Source organism: Rhynchophorus ferrugineus, unplaced genomic scaffold, assembly GCF_030347505.1.
Source record: "Rhynchophorus ferrugineus isolate W39M unplaced genomic scaffold, kcgeb_rfMv2 rfM3, whole genome shotgun sequence".
In the NCBI taxonomy this organism is placed as follows: domain Eukaryota; kingdom Metazoa; phylum Arthropoda; class Insecta; order Coleoptera; family Curculionidae; genus Rhynchophorus; species Rhynchophorus ferrugineus.
Genome location: NW_027472582.1, coordinates 26,686,114 through 26,708,364, shown reverse-complemented (window position 1 = coordinate 26,708,364; position 22,251 = coordinate 26,686,114). Strand labels below are relative to the sequence as shown.

At 29.2% G+C, this 22,251-nt stretch overlaps 2 protein-coding genes across 5 annotated transcripts in view; both read right to left on the bottom strand.

The window, feature by feature from the left end:
* Positions 1 to 20,704, bottom strand: part of LOC143192946 (neuroligin-4, Y-linked) — a 226,240-nt gene extending 205,536 nt beyond the window's left edge. Inside the window, exons 1-4 of one of the 4 annotated variants that reach the window (XM_076398800.1) lie at positions 20,462 to 20,704; positions 17,322 to 17,512; positions 16,745 to 17,131; positions 13,452 to 13,651 (exon numbers count right to left, since the gene is read on the bottom strand). In XM_076398800.1, the coding sequence (XP_076254915.1) occupies positions 13,452 to 13,651; positions 16,745 to 17,004 (460 nt within the window). In that variant the 5' untranslated portion in view covers positions 17,005 to 17,131; positions 17,322 to 17,512; positions 20,462 to 20,704. Of the gene's footprint in view, positions 1 to 13,451; positions 13,652 to 16,744; positions 17,132 to 17,321; positions 17,862 to 20,461 lie in introns of those variants that run through there. The other 3 variants (XM_076398798.1, XM_076398801.1, XM_076398802.1) reach the window with 3 other exon arrangements.
* A 299-nt stretch (positions 20,705 to 21,003) lies between these two features.
* On the bottom strand, positions 21,004 to 22,002 carry LOC143192945 (digestive cysteine proteinase 1). Its single transcript, XM_076398797.1, has 2 exons — positions 21,842 to 22,002; positions 21,004 to 21,310 (listed from the first exon to the last, which is right to left on the bottom strand). The coding sequence occupies exons 1-2, from the start codon at positions 21,884 to 21,886 to the stop codon at positions 21,074 to 21,076; spliced, it is 282 nt and encodes a 93-aa protein (XP_076254912.1). The 5' UTR covers positions 21,887 to 22,002; the 3' UTR covers positions 21,004 to 21,073.
* Positions 22,003 to 22,251: the final 249 nt, after the last annotated feature.

The window sequence follows — 22,251 nt, the reverse complement described above, 5'->3', positions numbered from 1 at the left end:
AACTGAACAAGTGGTAATCAGAGGGCGTCATGACTGAGGAATACGTTAATTGAATACGTTGAACTCAGAATTTGAGCTGTAACAGTGCATCCTTCACATAATGTGCAGCCAAACGTTGTGATGCAACAGGATGACTATACGTCTGCTACAATACATCATTTAATTTATTCAATTGATCTTAGCTGAATTGAGTAACAGTTTCATTCAGTTATTTCAGCTTTTAATACACTACACCATATACACTTTGCTAAATCCACTTATATGCAGAACAAGACTTTATAGTTATGAATATTCTTCATTGTCGATATGGATGGTTCCTCTCTGCTAACCCATGATTTCTCCTTTCAGAATTGTCGTAGTAGATCCACTTTTCATCACCAGTCACAATAGAGTACAGTAAATTCTTCTTTTTTGATAGGAAAGCAATGGAACCGTGATTTTAAAGTGATGAATATTATCACTAGTTAAATAAGTGCAATATTAGGCATTAGTTACAAAGAAAAACAAAGAGGGATAAAATAGATTAACAAATGTAATTATTTAACTGATAAGCACTAAACTAAAATATAAATCCGTGTCCATGATGTGATTATAAATTAACATATATGTATATATAATGATAATATTAAAAATACTAACGAACCAAAGCAGAACAACAAATATAAATTAAATTAGTATATATAAAAACAAAACAAGATTAGGAATTATTAATCAAAATAAATTAATTATATTATGTTTTAATAAGAGATACCAAAGATACCATATTTCGGTTAAAATCCAATCGTTAACTACATTCTAATTAACACATAGGTCGAAAAGTCCCGGACCTATGACATTGATGGCCTTTGACATGATATTTTTATTACATTTACCAATTTCTCAGTTAGTATTATTCTTCATACGAATGCTGTTATAATTTCCTGATATTCTACTCAAAACTTTTCGTTATTTTCAAAACAACGGATTAAAAAAAACTTCGCTCTATCAGAATTATCAATGAAACATTGGCTTGCTGCCTTGGTCGAAACATGGTCGTAGAGATACCGATCATGCAGAACACAGTGGACGCCCAAATGAGGTGGTAACACCAGAGCTAACGTTATAGAAATATCAAAAGAATGCGTTGGCTTTATATTTGAGCATTTGACTATGAGAAAGCTCTGTTCAAAGTGGGTATCGCGTTTGGTCACTGTTAACCAAAAACAAGAACGTGTTGATAATTCTGAGCAGTGTTTGGTCATGTTTGAAGGTAACAGACCTAAATGTTTGCTTCAATATGTGATAATGGATGAAACATGGATCCATTACGTTATTCCGGAATCAAAACGATCATCATCTGAGTGAACAGCAATTGGTAACAGGCCTATTTTGAGACAAAAGATAAATCGTTCAATAAAAATGGAAGTGGAAATGTTAGAGCGGCGCTGGAATGATTGTGTGGCTCTTGATGGTGATTACGTTAATGAATAAAGCCAGTTTTACAAAAATAAACGTTTTCTTTGTTCGTCCGGGATTTTTCAGCCCATGTGTTAGATATGTTTACCAGTATGAATTGCAAAATGATTCAGAACAGAGTAGAAATACTGAAATAATATTTGGTTTGGTTGTATATCAATATTCTTTAGCTAATCGATAAGAATATTAATAAATCCGACCAATACGGAAATAAATAAATGCTAAAGCACTGTTGGCCAGAATTTACAACAACACCTCTTTTAGAATTTCTTAAATTCCTTGAAATAAAAAACAGCAGAAATGTAAATTATTAACTACATAACGTTATCATCTCGTTAGTATATCATTCCAAAACCGCCTGATACACCTGATTTAGGTCTGCGGGAATTTTCGGGCTATTATATATATATATATATATATAATATATATATATAATATATATATATAATATATATATATATATATATATATATATATATATATATATATATATATATATATATATGACTTGAAAACCTGATCCGAGGATATTATTTTATCGATATATTATTAATAACAGGATTGAAACCGAACAAAGGAAATATTTAACATAATGTTGGCAGTAACTGTTTTTGGGAGAAATTACTTCACAGTGGCGGAAATATATTTGGAAAAATATTCCCATTTGTCTTTTGACATGTATAATACATAATAAATTAGCTGTAATACGTTAATGAAAATGTTGACAAATATCAATTCTAATTAGTTTTACAATAATTACAAACCTGCATGTTCATGTTCTTGTTCATATCGGATATAAATTAGCTGTATCAAGTCAATTCTTTCGAACGCTGTGTTAAATAAAAGTGTTCTTTTTTAGGGGTGGCTTTTCGATAGAGATAACAATGCCATTGAAAATCGATTTCTTTTATACCGGGACTCCAAATTTAAACCAACCATTGTTCGAAGGCATTATTGGACTGTTTACAGCTTTTGCCAAAACCAGTTGATATACCTATTTCGAGGATCAATCGATCCACCTTTATTGTTTGGCGTACTGTCGAGAGGACTACTGTAATATATTTTCTGGTTATTTGCAATTTTGTAAAAGTCCTTCAGTATATTCTTTAATATATTATTGTTTCAGGTTAGTTTAGTATTGATTACCAATATCTATTCGTATATTTATTTTAAAAAGTTCTTTCGAAAATTAAAAAATTAAATCCTATACAAAATGTCCTATCAATTTTACTTTTTACTTAATTTTTCATTTTCATAAAAATAATTTATAGTTTACATTAAAAGTGTAAATTTATATTTTAATTTGTAAATTCGTGTAATCCTAACGAACAAGAAATATTTTTTCGCATAAATACACCCCAATTAACATTACAACAACATTACATTACAAGTTACATGTGTTTTAATCAACAACATCTATTTGCGGAAATACGATGTTTTAATGCAAAAAATTAACGATTAAACAATCTAATCTAACTGTTACATTCGAATGTCTTAACATTTTCTTAGATCAAATAATACTTTTCTATTCAGTATTATTGAATTAAATCCCCAAATTTGAAACAGCTTAAGAATTGAATTCTGAAAATTGAATTTATTACGACTATAATGAATGCAAAAAGTCATATCATAATCCAAATTATTTTTTTTATTGTTATTTAATTAATATATTGTTACTAGTCGTTTCCGTCTAACCTACAAATTGTCTTTATGCTAACTTAAATCTAGGTATAAAACTAGGAGGACCCATCGCCCCTAACTCAGTCTCTGGTGAAATAATGTCTATACTTGTGACTGCTAAATTTTTTAATATATGCACCTTACTACACAACAATACACAAGATCAGATGGTTTGAGTCTTTTGAGTCTGTGTCCTGTTCTGGTGGTATCCAAAAGTTGCAATATTTCAATATTTGTATGAGAATGGAGTCTTTCCTCATACCCCTTGCAATTCTCTTGATTTCTTGACTGACTGCGGGTATCTGAAGGTCTCGATGTAGGTAATCAGTCCTATAGTATTTGGGTGCATCCACAATACCTCTCAGGACTTTGTTCTGAAAAAGTTGTATTTTGTTTATGTTACTCTTTGCAGAACATCCCATAATTGAACTCCGTATGTCCATATAGGTTTTAATATTTGCTTATATAATAGCAATTTATTATGTACTGAAAATTGTGATTTTCTTCCAATTAGTCAATACTTTTTCCTATATTTCAATTATAGTTTTTTTCTTTTCTTCTTTATATGTTCCTTCCAGCGAAGTTTTGCATCGATATTCATTCCAAGATATTTAGGGTTGTTGCTATATGGAATGGTAATGTTATTTAATGTTATTGGTCTGTTAATAGGTGAACTACACATGTACCGATTTACTTTCATTAATTCTTATTTTCCAAGCTTGTGTCCAATTATTTATATTGTCACTTGCCTGTTGTAATCTCCGCGAGGATTCTTCACTATTGTCTCCGACAGCTTTAATCGCAGTATCATCAACAAATGTAGCCATCGTGATATTTTCCATTTGTGGTATATCACAAGTGTGAAGTAGATAAAGCATTGGTCCCAGTACACTTCTTTGTGATACACCTGCTTTAGCTTCTTTTATTTTAGAGTAAGTTTCTTCTTGATGGACTCTAAACATTCTGGTTGTAATGCATGATTTTAATAGTTCGGTGTGTTGTTTTGGTAGCATTTTCTCTAGTTTATGAACAACGCCTTCATGCCAAACCTTATCGAATGCTTGTGCTACATCTAAGAATATAGCTTAGCATACTTTTTGACTTTCGTAGGTTTTTTCAATAATATCTGTTATTCTGTGGACCTGGTCAGTTCTTGAGTGCTTGTTAATAAACCCAAACTGGTGTGTTGGTATTAGGGTTTTTCTCTCTATGATCGGTTTTATTCATTTCAACAGGAGTTTTTCAAAAACCTTAGATATTACTGGCAGCAGTGACATAGGTATATAGGATTTTATTTCGTTTGGTGATTTCCCAGGTTTTGTTTTAATCTAAAATCTCTTAATTTAATCTTTAATCAAAATTAAACTCTTTTGATCTAATCTAAACATCAATACAGCATATTGATCAAGTTGGTGAGTTTTATAATTCCCTTTCTTGGTACTTTTTTGCTGTAATACTCCTGTTATTAAATCGTAGACTGGTGATTTCCTGGGGTTAATGTCAGTTTTAATCACTTTTGTTAACTCTTTCGGCGTGACTAATTCAATCATCGAATTTTCAGCTTATATGTCCGGAAAATTATGTTCAATATTAGTTTCGTTTTTTTTTGAAAGTTTTTTCTAGATATTCAGCAAATGCATCTTCTTTTTGGCAATTATCACGTGCCCAATTCCCACATAGGTCTCTTATAGGTGGACTGTGTAGACATGAGCCCTTTAGCTATTTTGAGACTTTTCAGAGTGAGTAATCAGTTTCTTTATCATCTGTTAAATTTCTGAGATAGTCATTTATGGCTTTGTGTTTTATTTTCTAGTATTTATCTTTTCAGTCTTTCGGTTATATTGTTTAAACTATTTTTATTTTCAGGTGTTCTGTTTTGTTGCCATTTTTTTCGTAATTTACGTTTTTCAGCTACCATTTTCTTCACTTCTTTTGGATAATTAATTCCTTTAATTGTACTCTTAATTTCTGGAGTATTATTTCAAGCAGTTTGTTGAATATCTACTACGAATTTTTCTGCTTCAAGATTTAATTGTTCAATTGTCTTGAGGGGTATATTTAGTTGAATTCGTTTGGTCAATTCATAATCCAAATAACGATAAGTATGGCCGTAGACGTGGCGGGAATGTCGCTGCAGATCTACCAATGGCAGTTGAACAAATTGAGTCGTGAGTTTGGCAAATAATATCAACAACAGCGAGTACTAGACACAAAATACATTCTCCGGCAAGATAAAGCTACCAACTAATTGACGAGTAAATAACTGACAGGCTATCCTAGAAGAAATCCAGCTTGATTTATAGAGTTACAAGGATGGTTATAGCTTATTGAATTTTATATTGTTGTCTATGGATAAACAGAGATATATATATATATATATATATATATATATATATATATATATAAATTTTCCAGACACTTAGAGGTAATCGAAGTCTAGAATTATTTTGGACAAGTACCACTATCATAACCACTGCGCTGTCAAGTTCATTTTTATTTCTGTTAATAGTGATATAAATATGTTTCATTCACACAAATACGATCCAGTTATTACTCTTATAAACATAAAATTATATGAAATTAATAAAACATTGAATAAAGTTTTGTTTTCAGGTCAAACTTAATGAAATAAAACGTACGGTGATTTGTCTAAAATTTTAACAATTTTATATAATCTTATCAACTTTCATAAATACCCTGGTATAGTATCTTCTTTATAACACAATAACCTCAGATCCATCCTAAATACATTATTTTGTTTTTTATCTTTAAAATAACCTGAAGGGAAGACTCACTGTAGCTTGTGCTTATTTTCAAATGACGCCAAATACATTTTTTGGGCGTCTTATATATGTTTATATATTTTGAATAGTATTTGAGTCAAGGTCATTTAATTTTAAAATTCACTAAATCATTCATATAATATTATTGTATTTTTGGCTGTTGGAGTACAGAGTAAACTTTAATAATTTTTTAACTCTTTTTAAATATTGTTGTTAATATATATATCGTTTGGAAAAAGGTTGGTGGTTGACTGGTTTATCGATATAGTGAAAATTAATTAAATTATACCAAATATGCTACATTATTGGTAGAGCCGTGATGTCACAAGTGAATAATTTATGTGTTTTTTTTGTTCAAAAACTAAACAGAGAGATTAGAATAAGTAATATGGTATCAGAGAGCAGTATATCTGGACTATATGATGGATGATATCAAAGAAATATGCAGGCGATTTCCATGACGGAGGACAATTTCTATTCGGAACGTTTCCTTTTTCGTTTCTCGAAAATAACACATAGTGGACGATTTCATTCTAGTTTCAACACATCGCTTATTTAGTTGGGGATCAATTCCGAGATCGTAGATGTTTGATTTATGATGGAAATGATGCTGACTCATACTTTTTATTATCAGATTGTAATGGCACAGATTTTCTTCGATATATCGTATTATTATTTATGCATTTCATCCAGATTTTTGTGGCCATCTTCATATAGAAGGTTCGAAGTAGTTCTGTAGCAAATACTTAGATGCATAGAAATATCGACACTACTAACAAGCTTAGGTTTCTGAATATTATTTTTTAAATAATATTCTCATCAGCTTTTTCATTAATTGATGAGCAAGTCGTAACTCTCTTCAAAGCAGAACTATTTCTGCATAACCAATTTTGATAACTATTCACCATGCTCAGCACACATTTTTATAAATATTCTCATATTTTTTATGGATGACGCCTATTCAAGTCATAAGACTTCTTTTGAAATTAAAATGCAAACAGTTTTTGAATCGCTGCAGTAGTTTCAAGATACTAGGTGTCTCTTCGAACTGTGTTTCCTAAATATGAAGCTCACTATATTACTTTATTTTTGGACAACTTGAAATTGACACAGTAGATTTAATTCTGAGTGTTGAAACAAATTGTGAGCCTAATAGTATTTTAACATATAGAGTTAAAGCTACTGTAAAAATTTTATGACATCCATTCATTTGTTTTGAGCTTTAATAAGCAATACCTGGCATGGCGGTTAATAGCAGACTAGAGATCTGTCCTGTTACTGCAGCAAACAGCCCAACAGTTCAATCATGCTGGGGTATATTAGTATTAATTTGAATGTCCTCAAAGCGTTGCATTTGTTGTATTCATTTACAGTATTTTAAAGAAAATAGATCTTTAGTAATTCACTCATCGGCAAATGCACATAACATCGTTTATATCCTATCGTTTGGGTTAAAATTAACGGGACATCTTTCATTATATCTACTTCCTATAGACCGGATAGAAGCAGCTGTCGCTTTTATTTATCCTTTAAAAGGTGAAAGAAAATAAAAAGCCAACGGATATTTGTATATTTAGAATTTTTGGCCGCAGTCCAAATATGTTCTCGTACATCAGAGAGTACGCGCACGTCTTGTTTCGTAGATGAAGGTTTGTTTTTGTGTAAATTGTCTAGGTAAAAACAGTTTATGTCAACAATCTTTGGGTCAAATACATTTAATAATATATGTGAAATGAGTTATAATAAATATAACTTAAGGAGTATTTAATTTAGGAGAATATAATTTCAGGAAAATTTTTACAAAAAATTTATATAGGGAAAAAGTAATTTGGGGTTTCCAAATAAAAAAAAAATAGGCAGCCATTTCGGAAGGTTTAAAAAAGAGCTCGATACCTTTTTTTGTTTCACTAGCTAACAAATTAAATGTCGGCCCATTTATTAAATTTTTTATTGTTATTACCCTTAAGCGTAACTTAATTAATATAATAAGTAATTTCATTCATTAAGATTACATTTTCTAAAAATAAATTGCATAATATATCTGAATAAAAATATTTGTTGTTTTATAAATTTTTCCACCTTTCTGGAAACACGGCGATACCGTGTCGAAAGAACGATGTTTGGCAACAATCCAATCATCGGCCCATTTTCGCACTTCATCAGCATTTCCACATCACGTGTTAGCCAAGCTATACTTCATCGATCTGGACAAGTGGTAATTAGAAAGCGCTATGTCTGGCGGGTATGGTATTTGTGGCAGAACTTCTCGTTCGAACTGCAACAATACATCTTTTCCAACTCTTACATCGTGTAGCCGAGCATTGTTACTGTTTTACTGCCGGTTGGTAGCGCAGTGGTAGAGGCGATGGGACGGTTCTCCTACAGTCCAACAAGGAAAATGATCCCAGTCACACCAGTAACCAGGCTGGGGAGACCGGATGTCTTCTGGGATTATTTCTAAAGTTGGTCACTCGCCAGTCGGTAGGCTTAATGCTGAGGACCGTGGTTCGGCGCCCACGTTAAACTTTAGGCCCAGTCCAAAAAAACCCATACTTGGTAAAAGGAGACATTAAAATATGTACAAAAAATATATTTTACTGGTGTCGGTAGGTATTTGCACTAATAGTTTCATTCAGCTTTACTACTTTGTGATACACTAGACCGTACTAATTTCATCATATTTATAGAAATATTTCTTAAGTTATATGTGTATATTTCTGTTTATATATATAATTTTTAACATATTTGTTCTTACGGCATTATTTCGTAACAATTCGGCACATATTATTTCTATAAATGCAAAGATATAACAAATGTATTGTTTTTCAGAATGTGAAGGAAAATTAAAATTAAAAACAATAATAAGATAGATGGAACCACTTATGATCTCCTACATATAGCTTCCGAACAGGAAGATTTATTCTTTACATCAACAAAATGATTATGGACCCAAATGTGGAAGATCTTTGCTTAACCAAATTAAATTGATCACAGATTATTATTATCATAAGTTAAATATTGGAATCACCAGTTGCTCAGTTCATTTCTAATCTTTAAAAAGGATTAGGAGAAAAAACTAATATATATTTTTTTAAAAACTAACAATTATACACAAATGTTTCTGCGTAGATAATTTTGAAATAGATAAATCTGTGCTTTCAACTTCAGGCTGATAAAAACGGATAGTATAAAATCAAAAAAACTACGAACTAAGGGTATATGTGGTAATATTGCAATCAATAACAATATTCTGCTGCTATATTATCTAAATGATATTTAACCATGCCTGGAACCTGTATTAATTCTTTTGTATGTGAAGCTATCTCTAGACTTTTTGAATTATTGACAAAAGTATGTACAAAACCAAATTTAATTAAAACTCTCATTCAGATTTTTTCTGCAAATGGCGACCTTTCTTGAAACGATTAATTGTGCACAACATCCTGAGCAAAGCCAATGTAATAAGAAAATTAATAACAACATCTATGCTGGTTCTAGTGGATGAAGAAAAAATAAATAGGATTGTAAAGGGCAAAAAAGAAAACTTTTGCATGGCTACTTATAATATGTAGTATATTATAATTCAATAGTATATGTAAGAAATTCATCGAAGTTTTGATCAAGACATATAAGGAGGACAAGTTATGTAACACATTTTTAAATTTTTATAGCGAAGACATTTAACACGTTCGCTACCGATCCGGGATCAAATACTTACCCTAGAAGCCAACTACGTTTTTTTTTTCTGATTACAACAATAAAATATTCCTAATATCGTTTTTTAACGAGTCTTCAGTCTAGATTTTAATATTTTTTAACAAAAAATTATTTTTTGTATGTTATGCGCCAGAGCGTGGTCGGCAACGAGGTCAGATATAATTTACGATACCATAACAAAATTATATACAGAATGGAAATTAATTAACTGCTAAAATAAGATAAAAAAATATTCAGCAGAAAAACGAGAAAAAAATAATAAGTAAATATTACCACGAACAAACAAAATATCTATTCGAGTAAATTGAGAAGTTAATAGAAATAAATGAACGACCATAAGCTAATTGAAATTGTCACTAAAATTCACAAAATAAATAAAAACTTCATTCAGATAACTCGTAAGAGGCTACTCCTGACTAACTTTTTGACTAAATCCCTACTAACAGGGATATCCAGGACGTGCACTGCATATATAAATAGTGCCTTCTCTTTTTCTTGAAAATAACAATCTTTACATTGCTATCTTATTATCTTTCCTGCTTTCTTATCCTCTCTTATTTTCAAAATATGTTCTCTGATAACCGCTCTGGAAGTAGGTTTGGCCGGAGCCTTTAGTAACATTTTTATGATAGACAAACGAAAGTCGTAAATTGGAATACTATTGCCTGAATATTTATTGTAAAGCTAGAGCACGTTTCATATCTATTCTTCACTTTTAGTACAAGAGGGTCCCGACATATCGATATTTTTCCCGCCATATGTAATTCTGTAATATATATGAATCAAAAAGGAAAAAAAATCTAAACCAAGCACATAAATGACTCAGTTATAGTCTTCAAATGTTGCCGATATAACTCTACGGGCACACTGATAATGCTGAACTAAATATAAGGCTTAAAAAGACCATCGCACATATAACGCGCTGGAGCGTAATTGGCGTCCAATGAAAGCTTCACATTATGCGCTAGCGCGTTCTTGGCAGCGAATGTGTTAAGCAAACATAAGTTATAAACTATAAACATTATACAATTTTGGCCGGCCAACTTTGAATTTCTTCTCGTTTCGGCAGTAGGACGTATAAGACAAAAATAAGCTTCTATAGTCTCAATTTTCATAGCGCAAAATATTTTGAATGAGTATACGAAAAACGCTATTATTATATATATTAAGGGAATGCTACTTTTGTACATGTCTATAGTTTGGTTTCATTGAATACTTCTTAATAATATGATGAATAATATATCTAGTAATATAGAAATATTCAACATTTAAGTAACTTTAAAACCTTTAAATCATTAGGAACTTATTGAAATTACTTTTTAGCCAAATGACTGTATCTTTATCTATATATCTATATAGTTATTTTATATATATGTATATATACATATATATATATATATATATATATATATATATAATTTTAATTAAATTGCATTTTATATTCCCCTCCCTAAATCTTCGTATTGTCCTGTTTCGTGAATAACCAACAACGGGTTACGTAGCGGATCCTTCAAACCATCTGGGATTTTGTCCCGAAAATCTCGCTTGTACATCCTGACAGAGAATAATAAGTTTCCATGTCCGGAACACTTTAAATCATCATCTCCTCCAATTGATGTTACACTACATGATGCCCGACGGATTTGGGTTATGACGCGTTACACAATTCCGTTTTGTTGTATAATGTTAATTCATGAGAGTATCACAGTTTTGAACAATATCTATTTTCTAATTTGTATTATACATATCTTAATAAAATCATTACCATTAATATATTTAACTATTTATGGATTGATAAACGTGGTTTAATAAAAAATATATATCATTCAAGAACATTAGATATGAAATTTAAAAAATATCGAAATGAGCTAAATCTAACGGATATGACGGATTTTATGTCAATATCTTTTTCATTCACTGATTTTGCTGATGGCCATTTTAAACCGTATAAAATAATGTTTTATGGTAACGTGATATGGCTCGGTGAATGGAGGTAAAACGAAATGAAACAGTGGTGTTTACATTATGTGACCGTTATTTATTGAAGTCATATAAAAATACTAATGATGAAACGGATAGCAGCGGTGTTGGAGAACCTGGAGACGAGGCTTGGGCAGTCGATGGTGGCACGTCTAAACCAAACGATGGTCGAGTACTGAATGAATGGAAATACCCTTCAATAACATCCCAGATAAACGTCTCGGGGTTGCCAGCTATTCGTTATCGGGTTCTAGTTGGCGCTGCTGGCACTCCGCTCGTGGTCTATATCTGGGATTATATTTCTGGTTATTTTGTAGACCGTTATTCCACTATGTAAAATTCAACGTGCCTCAAGGTCGCTACAGTGTAATTGTAATTTCAAATGTTTCTTCTTCTTAGTTGATTGAACTCATTTTGCATTTGAAAAAGCTGATACAAAGAACATTTCTAAGAGTCTAAGTCGGCATAAGTAATTTCGTGTCGATGGAAAAAGCCCCTTACTAATAGTTACTATCCTTGTTAGTATTTGTGATATTGTTTGTTCAATTTATTTTTCATAAAGCAGATATTTCTCACACTGCCTATCTATGAAAATGCTATAATTCTAATTATATATTTCAGTTAGTCGACGGTCCAATAATAAATGACGATCAAAACGATAAGAATATTCATATAAATTGCTTTTCATTATATACGTGCTACATTTGTCAAGATATAGAACTAGTGAGACTACATGGGAATAAACAAGATATAGAATATGATAGGCTAGTTAGTTACAATTAATGATTTCATTGTTTACGCGCCCGTATTTTATTGAGAAGTCAATTTATTTAACGATATTTTTCCTTTATGAAACGTAACTAAATACAATGAAATTGCAATTGTGAATATTTTGGGACAACTTGTGAAATTGAAAGTTGAAAAAGTCAGCTCCGAAATAAAATCAAACTTGTATCAACAGATACTTGTTATGTAGCTCCAATATACTAATTTTTTTCTTCAAAAAATAATAATAGTTGCTGTTACTGGAGATATTGAAAATATGAATGATAATGAAAGAAATAAAAAGTTATGGCTTATTTCGATATCGAAATTACAGTTTCGATATATTAGGCACATTTACATATTATTGACGTATTTCACCCATCTACTTCACATATGCCTAGCATGTATACATTCTCCTTTTAAAATTTTATGCTTTTGATCTAATGTACTTTGTATACTTCAAATATGTACACTGTGGTCTGGAACAGTGTCATTACCTATTTGTTACAGCTATGTATGCTCACATATAATTTCTTTTAATAATCGCTATAATAAAAATCACTAATATTGATATATACGAATTTAATATGCCCTACCATATGCTACAATGTAAAATAACTAGTTATAGTTTACATTCTTTGTGTTCTAGTAATTTTGTTGATGGGAAACTCTTATTCATATTTCCATTTTAGTTAGATTTTCCAATATCCGATTGATTCTGTACTAGTAATTATAACAGATATGTACTGGGATATATATATATATATATATATATATATATATATATATATATATATATATGTGTGTGTGTGTGTGTATAAATATATATAATGCAATATAGTCTTGCTAATGTATATTTGAAATGGTAGGTTTGTTATATATTTTAAAATAGCTATCTTTGATTTCTGAGTCTGAGGTCATATTTCCAATTCCATAATTCTATTTCCATATTTATGAGTATATAAATGAGTTTTAAATATGGATTCTAATAATGAATAAAATCAACAAAATTCCAATGTTAGTACTAACAATAATAAAAATTCATTACGAAACGAAACTCTAAAAACTTACCTTGATATGGGGCATAAATGTTCAAGTATAGACAGTCTTCACTCTCGTTAGTTAAAAATGTTTTTAAATCGGAAAAATATGCTTTTCGTTCTTCCGTCATAGTAGACTCGTTTGGAAACTTTTGTGGGCAAACAGGTCCAAAGACGGAAGCCTGCTTGACATCTGGCCACGTATATAATGTACTACTAGGTGGCATAAATCTGAAAATATAAAAACACCTTTATTATTTATTATATACACTTCTTATACATTCTAGAAGGGGATAGAACTACTGCTTGAAATCAGTTACTACCCTCAAGTGACATATACATTCAGCAATTTATCTGGATTGAGACCAATATAGAAGACAAAAAAATCTAAAAAACCATCACTGACAATTCCTATATTCCGATATTGTAAAATTTTACATTACTTTTCAAAATTAATGATAAGCATCATGCACAGTGAACAATAGTAAGTAAAGCATACTACACCAAGATAAACACCATAAAGTATATAATTGGTTTATTGTATTATTTATTTATTTCATGATTAATTTGCAACTTCATATTCTCCATGTATTAGTTATTACAACAATGCCAGCTAGTTATTAGAACAATGTCATATTAATATATTGTTAAATTAATTTTTACAGTTAATCGTCTGCATTGTTGCCTATGTCTTTGCAAAATTTTTGCATTCAATAGATTTAACAGTTTAATTATTTCATTTTGCCAATTATGTCATTTAAGGGATAAATGCCACCATGTCTTTTTAAGATCTAAGTGAATCTTCTTTTTAATATTTCCTATAACTTATTAAAAAACCACTGTTTATGAATAGCATAACTATAACTATATAAACAAGCATTACTATAATCAAAGATAAATCTCTAAAACTCTTATATACCCAATGAATCATATAATTTTGTCCGGCATATAATCAGCACCTTGTACGGTATTCCATTTGATAAGATGAATAAACTAATATAATAATTGTAACACTGCATTGAAAATACCTTGCAGCAGTATCAAATAATTGAAGAAATCGAAGATAAAACTTCGAGCCTGTTTTTGTTTTCAATCAATAAAATCCCATATTTATATAATATACAAAGAGTTACGTCAAAGACGGATATGCAAATATTTTCCGATATTTTTTATTGTTTGTTCCGGTTTTATAGGGATCAGCCCCCGAAACATACTTAATAACAGAAAACTTGGAAATATTTGTATAACCTACCAAACATATTTTAACTTTATAAATATTAGAATAATTGGAATGTATAGATTTGTTAACTTATATATATTTTAGTTAAAATTTTAAGTGTACAGTGTGTAGTGTCCTTAAATTATTTTAGTATTATGGAGCAGCTTTTCAAAGTTCTTAAAAACACATGGATATAATACGGGATTACAGAACTCAGCCACGGCTTATACATAACTAGAACGTCTATTCTTTGTGAAGCTCCAAAAAGATCATGATCAATGCTCAAAAAATGTCGCAAATGGTTGGAAGACCCTCATTAATACAGTATATATAATATTAAGTGTACGCGGTTATAATATTCTATATAAAAAAATAGGACAATGTCTTCTGTCAAGACCAGGCTGGATCAGACACAACATTTAGTGACTTGGCGGAAATTGAGAGATATCGGCTGGAAATTTTTTGGTGATTCCACTGTATGCCTTGCCCTGTCGTACTATTTGTTCCAGTTTCTTTAAAACAGTCTTAATAGTGCAATTATCTCAATGATTTCAAAAGAAGCTTATAAAGAGAAAAACTAGTAAATTAAGTGAATAACTAAATACTATACAATAATTTGGGACAAGTATACTTAATGTAGAAGACAAAGTTCATCAGAATAGCTAATCGGAACGTAATCTAATAGATAAGAAATTTTTACAATTACAAATTTGTAATTCCTACAAAGTGTAACATATTTTCGTTATAATTTTTTCCGAAATCACTTTTTCTGTTTCTCGGTATATTCTAAATTTATTTCGAAAAGCCAATACTTTTATTCTGGCTGTTTAGATATTATTTTATTTCGTGAACCTAGTAAAACTTCTACTATATCAGTTCAGACTTAATTAATTAGATGAGATTTTTACCCACACTTGCCAAATTGGTCCTGAGAAAAATTGTAATAGAAAGTATTATTTTATAAATGTATTTTTGATAAAACATTAATTAATGGAATTCTTTCATTCAACCAGTTTATGAGTAATGCATACATTTTTTTTACTGACTGAAATTAAATTTAATTAGTATGTATTGAGCATATGATGGATTATTCAATACATCCATTTAAGAGATAAGCTTTGCTGGAATTTCATATTTTTCAAATATATGGGACAATACAAATCATAACTGCAATGAATAATCCCAAAAATATTGTTTGATAATAACCTGATGTCTTAACTTCACTAGAAGTTTCATAACAATCATTTCCACATCCCTATTTTTTACTTTTTGGCGCCATTCGATTTTATTGAATTATTTTTCTTATATTCCAAAGCCAAAAAATCGATTTTTGTACTACCAATGTAAAAAAATGATAAGCGAAAAAATTCAACTTTCATTTATCAAGGCAAATAATCTAAATTTTTCCTGAATTCGTTGATGGTGTTCCATATATACTAGCCATGTAAAGTAATAGAATATTGATAATATTGATATGATAATGAATTAAAAATACCATCAGTATACCACTTAAAAAAAAACTAATAAGACTAAAGAGTCGTGTGGTTAGAAGAAGAAATTGGCCGCTAACTTAAGAGCATCAGTTTTTTGAATCGTTAAAGAAATATTGTTCAAATTTATCATTGACAATAAAATATCGGGTTTTAAATTGCTGTAACCAAAACCAGCAATTGGGATATGATGGGGTAGCATCACGACAAGTTTGTAAGAGTGTTTGATGGGCTTCGACAAGAGATATCTTCAAATCAATCAACATTGTAATATTAGGCGTTTCATGATTACCGTAATAACTCAATAATAATGAATGGCAAGCTGTTCTTTTATTTAGCCAAAATGATCCTATTAATAGTTAGCTTAATTTGTTTAACAGTTATTTACATTGATACTTAGCACAAACACTAAAAGATATTGCTGATTAAAATACATGCATTAATCTAATTCGTGATCATTTATCTTGCGGACTGTCATCGGTTTATGGTTCTACCATTTCGTTTTATTTTTAAAGAGACCGTATTTAATAGCAAAATGTATTTGTTTATAATGAATGGCAATTTCAATCCATTGAATAATATAATATACAAACATACCAAAATTAAGTAGCTTACCTTAAGTGTCCAACAGGGGGCGCGGCATATGGTATACCTCGATAAACTTCCACCAATGGCAATTCATTTCCTGGTCGTATAACCATTCCTTGTACGCGACCTTGTTTTTTCAGAATTATTTCTCGCATTGGCATCCGAAAATCATTGTAATTTTGAATGTTCCGGGGAAATTGAATGTTTGGATCTCCCATCGACACCGAATATAGTGTTATAATGATGGTCATTGATTTCGTTATGTAACACATTGTCGAATAATTCATATATGCAACTAATTTTGGAGTATATAGGTAATTCACTCGCGTAAATACAGTTTCGTTTAGTAATCGTTGTGATAGTTAGTTCGTTTCGATTGTATTAATATCACTTTTTATACTATAGAATATATTACTGAAAATAAAAAAGCAAAGAATATGGATAAAAGTGATACATTGTATAATACTAGGTATGATATTTAATTTTAAAGGATAGCAACTAACACGATAATCAACTGTTGTTCTTGCCATTATTGTTCATAATCATTGTTGGCTTAGTATGGTACAAGGGTTATAATTTTGTTCTTTTTCTGGTATATTATTACCTGTGCATTAGTCCATGTTTCTGTCAAACTTTCTCTCTAACACTTACAACTTTATATCAACCAATAAACTTGAAAATATGATCAGGTTTTTTTTTCTGTTTTTTACGCGAAAACTACAGGTACATATTACAAGGTGCTTTTCATTCAGAAAATTCTTGATTGTATTGCCCCTAAGTGAGACATATTAACAACTGCAAAAACCCAAGGTGTGAATCAGTTTGAGGATACTAGGCTAGTTAAATAAATACCCACGACATAAATAAAATATGACAACGTCGCATAACCACTCATATACCACTTAAGCCTGACACAAGCCAGAAACATAAGCATAATAAACTCACTTGACCTTAACCTATGTTTGAATAGCTAAGTAAAAAATGCATGTTAAAAATCAACAATAGCAATATGTAGTTTTTGTCATTTAGAAAAATGTCTGCATTCGCTAATACTAACATATTTTAATAAATCCACTGTGTGTGAAGAGGTTGAAATAAATTATTAATATATTCCCTCTCAGTTTAGAATCATATAATTGAAGAAAACGAAGATTGCATGAACTTTTTTAAATAATAATATATAATATTACCCAGAAAATAATGGATTGAAATATAATGAAGTTCCTGATCATAAACAGTCATAGTTTTCAAATGTAAATGTAATATTTAAAATTAAATACCATAACTATTATTCTTAATATTATATCATATAAATGTGATACAAATATAGATAAGATAGAAAATAGATTTCCGTACTCAATAAACTTATAAAATTCAACTTCAAGTTGTTTATAATTAATTTCATTACATAAGTCTACTAATTCAAATGTGGTCCATTATTAATTATTCTATTAAATTTATGATAAATTATATCTGACTCATGATCGAAAATATGTGTTTAATGATTATTATTTCTATAATTAACTATTTTGAAATAGTATTTACTAGATTTAAAAACAAGACGATTTCGTAGAAAGTGAAAAACTTGAGTTAATCAGAATTTTAAAGTGACATGATACCATACATCTTGAAACTAATCTGACCTAAAATTATATCAGTTCTAAAAATATCGCTTATCGAAATGAAAGTGATATGTTTATTTAATATTTTTAAATGTACAAATAAAATATATTACAAAATTATTAATATATAAATATTATATAAAATATATTTTAATGGTTATTTTAACCGTGTACAAAACTTATTAGCTTTGGACTTTCATATATTAATTTAAATAAAAAATGAAGGGTGTTTATGAATACTATAAAAGAAAGTTTCAAATCATGTATTTTGGGATAATTTTTGCTACTGAAGCTACATATTTACATTACAAATATATCTAACATTATATAATGTTTTGTGTTTACCAAAATACGTCCAAAAATCGTCATTAAATCGTCGTCAGAATTATCGACATTAAAACATAAATATTGTAAAGTAGATTAATAGTGTATATTCACAAATATTGAAATTAGAACTGTTTTACATATAATAATTAGAAAACTTGCTTTAATATATGCATTTTTTAATTTACTGGATCAAATTTTGGTACAAGAATATATCACATTAGATAAATAAATATGATATGATAAATTTGGTCTCCTTTATGACCTAGTTAATGATACAGAAAAGTACAATTAATAATAATACAATAGGAACTACTAAAATTTGTTTACAAAATATCTGGAAAAATAAGTAATAGGAAGTAAGAAGTAATAAGAAGTAATGATTAATAAGAAGTAATAAAAAGAAAAAAGTATGAACAGTAAATCAAAAATTATATAAACAGAATTGGCACAGAGACAAAAAATTTTAAATAAATAAAAATAAAGATAATATAATATAATAATAAAAATAAAAAATCAATTTTGAATAAGAAAATATATTATCCTGAAAGAGTATCTCAAATATAACCGAGTCAGTTTCAGCATCGTTCAACAGCATTACCTTAAGATTACCGTTAAGACGATCTACCGAAGGAATATTTTGTATAACATAAACAACAAATAGAGAAAAAATAAAATTTTACTAGGAAATTTTACTGGAAAAATATGTAGCCGTAACAAAATAAATATATAAATATAGAACGGTTCAATTATTTTAACGAGCTAACCTGCCAATCAATGTGTTTATATTTAGAACAATTTGATTTCACTGGTAAACTAAGATAAGATTCAAGATCCATGGCATCATTTTATTTAGTCAGAATTCCACGATCTCAATGATTAAACTTTCTACTGTCTTATGTAAATATTTATTATAGGATTATTGATCAATTATTTATATGCATTATGATTACATACGCAATAATACTAATTATTCCTAATTAAAAATTATTCTCTATAGTAGATGGTATCGCTAATGCTTTTATAATTAATTTATCGAACGTTGATAGCGTGAATATAATGGATAAAGAATGTGTGAAATCCAAGGATAAGAACAACTTGTAACAGTAACAAAGAAATAACTTAAGAGCAAATTGAAAACGATAGGTGTGGTGAACCCAGAATGACTACAAGCAAGAAAACAAGCTATAAGAAAAATTTAGTATTTGAAAAATGTTTCGACCAGAAAGAAAATCAGATTCATGTTGAAATCTCTTCGAAATATTCACGTAAGTGAAAAGTATTTTTAATCAAATTGCCTTATTCGTTGTAATTCTTTTATTGAAAGTTTCAATGGATAAACTTCGATAGTTTCGTTGAACATGTTTCATACATATGTTTGATACATATTTAAGAAATTTAGGTTTGATTAAAAGCTGTTTTGAGTATGACGGATAAAAAGTTCCCGAGAGTAATTTGTAAAATAAATGTCGGTGTCAAACAAAACAATAATTAATTTTACAACATCAATAAGGTAATAACTTATAAGCAAATAGAAAACGATGTATGAGATGAATCCAAGAAGGCAAAACTAATGATTTGAGAATTGATAATTCGAATTATATTTGTCCAAAGGCCAAAAGGGAAGATATTTTTACATGAAATTGTGAGCGATGATGATATAATGTTTTACGCAAATCATAAAAATTATCAATATTATTAATGGAATATCTGAAAATATATCAATGGAAAGTTTATTTCGACGTTTTTCAACTAGATTTATTATTTATTTTAATTCGATTTAGAACTCAACACCCACTTGAAAATACGCACTACGGTTGCCCATAAAGCGGAGTGTGTTTATTATTTTAAATCCACTTGGAAATAAACTCGAATTTTAATTTTTCGCCACATTTTAAACACTTTTCCACACATTTAACAATGTATAGCAGCTCTATTAACACAATTTATATCGCTTATTATTTATATATTCGTTAATAATCGGCTTTATCGACTGAAAAATCTTTCAGCTTTGCTGAAACGCGTTCGAAAACTAAAGCTAAAACTGTCAAATCGACAAATACGAGATTTCGGGTCCCCGTGTACAGTCTAAGACGTACGGTCGAGTTATTTTCGGCTGCTTTACATAAGGAAATATGCGGCATACACGTCGCATAGCACTACGGCATGTTTAAAAATACCCATCTTCCGATTAAAGGGGGTTTATAAATATAACTGTTTAGCCTTACACAGCAAGAAACATGTAAATGCCCAGAATTCTTTTATAATGAAAAATTTCCGTTTTAATATTCTATATATGTAGAAGGTATTTTTCAAATATATTTAAATTAAAGTCTTCCAAAAAAATAAAAATTCGTTTTTATTAGATAAACTAAACATATAGATTAAGGTACATAAATATTGAAATTAGTTATTGTGGAGCAGTAGATTTCAAGCCCGTGGCTTTCAACCCACACTTTAGCCCACATGCCTGGGAGCTGAATTCATCGGAACTTTGATCAGAGAACTGATTAATGGCCAATGAAGATGTTACTTCTCCAGCTTCATACTTTTTGTTGTGTTCCAAAACTTTGTGGTAATTTTCTTTAAAAATTTCGTACCTCTTTTGTGATTCCTCCTCTGATTCGTATGATTTATTGAATTTAGTCTAAAAAAAGTTATATAATGAAATTTATAATATTATATAATGTTAATTATGCTGGTATATAATTGTATAATAAACATAGATTATAAAATATTTAGAATTTTTGTTGAAACTTATGATGCTTACATTTTTTTAGAAGATTTGTGAAAATAATGTTGGAGGCCTTTAGATAGTTTCGGCAGAAATTAGAAATAGGCAAAGTGATGCATGAAAATGAAAGTTACAGCTAGCAAGTTAGAATTGTTTCAAAATAATGTACAGTATCATAAAAAATGTGACATATTTTTTTAAAATTATATTAATGAAAAATAATGGTAATATTCATTTAATTAAACCATTGAATATGTAATATTATATTAATAATAGTGTAATTATATAAATGGCAAGTGTAATATTAAAACTGAATAGAGACGAATACTCAATAATCATATAGATATTTTAAATATTAAAAAAATAGTTATGTATTAGAGACTGCACAATTTTCAACATAATTCTTAAAAATTACTTATATTTCCTTAAAAATATATATGTTACCTTAAAGTTAGCCCATTCCTCATCAACAGAAAGTAAGTTAGACATGATGGTAATTGAAACAAATAGCGGAAACTGAAACAAAAATTAGACTGATATTTGTGTACTCGCTTAACACCTTTATATAGTTTAATTTATTGATAAGATTAGAAAAACTCTTATACAATATATAAGCTCAAGTATGGGACTGATAGTGATTTTAAGAACCAAACAAATCGCTATTTAAACGATTGAAATAATATAAAAAACGACACGTAATCGTATATAAATATTTCCATTGGCTTTAGTAGTACTTCTATAAGAATTATTATAAACATAATTCTTATAGAAGCTTATAGAAGTACATAAGAATACATAAGCTTATAGAAGTTTATGCAAATATAATTCAATATGAAAAATACAAATATATTTCT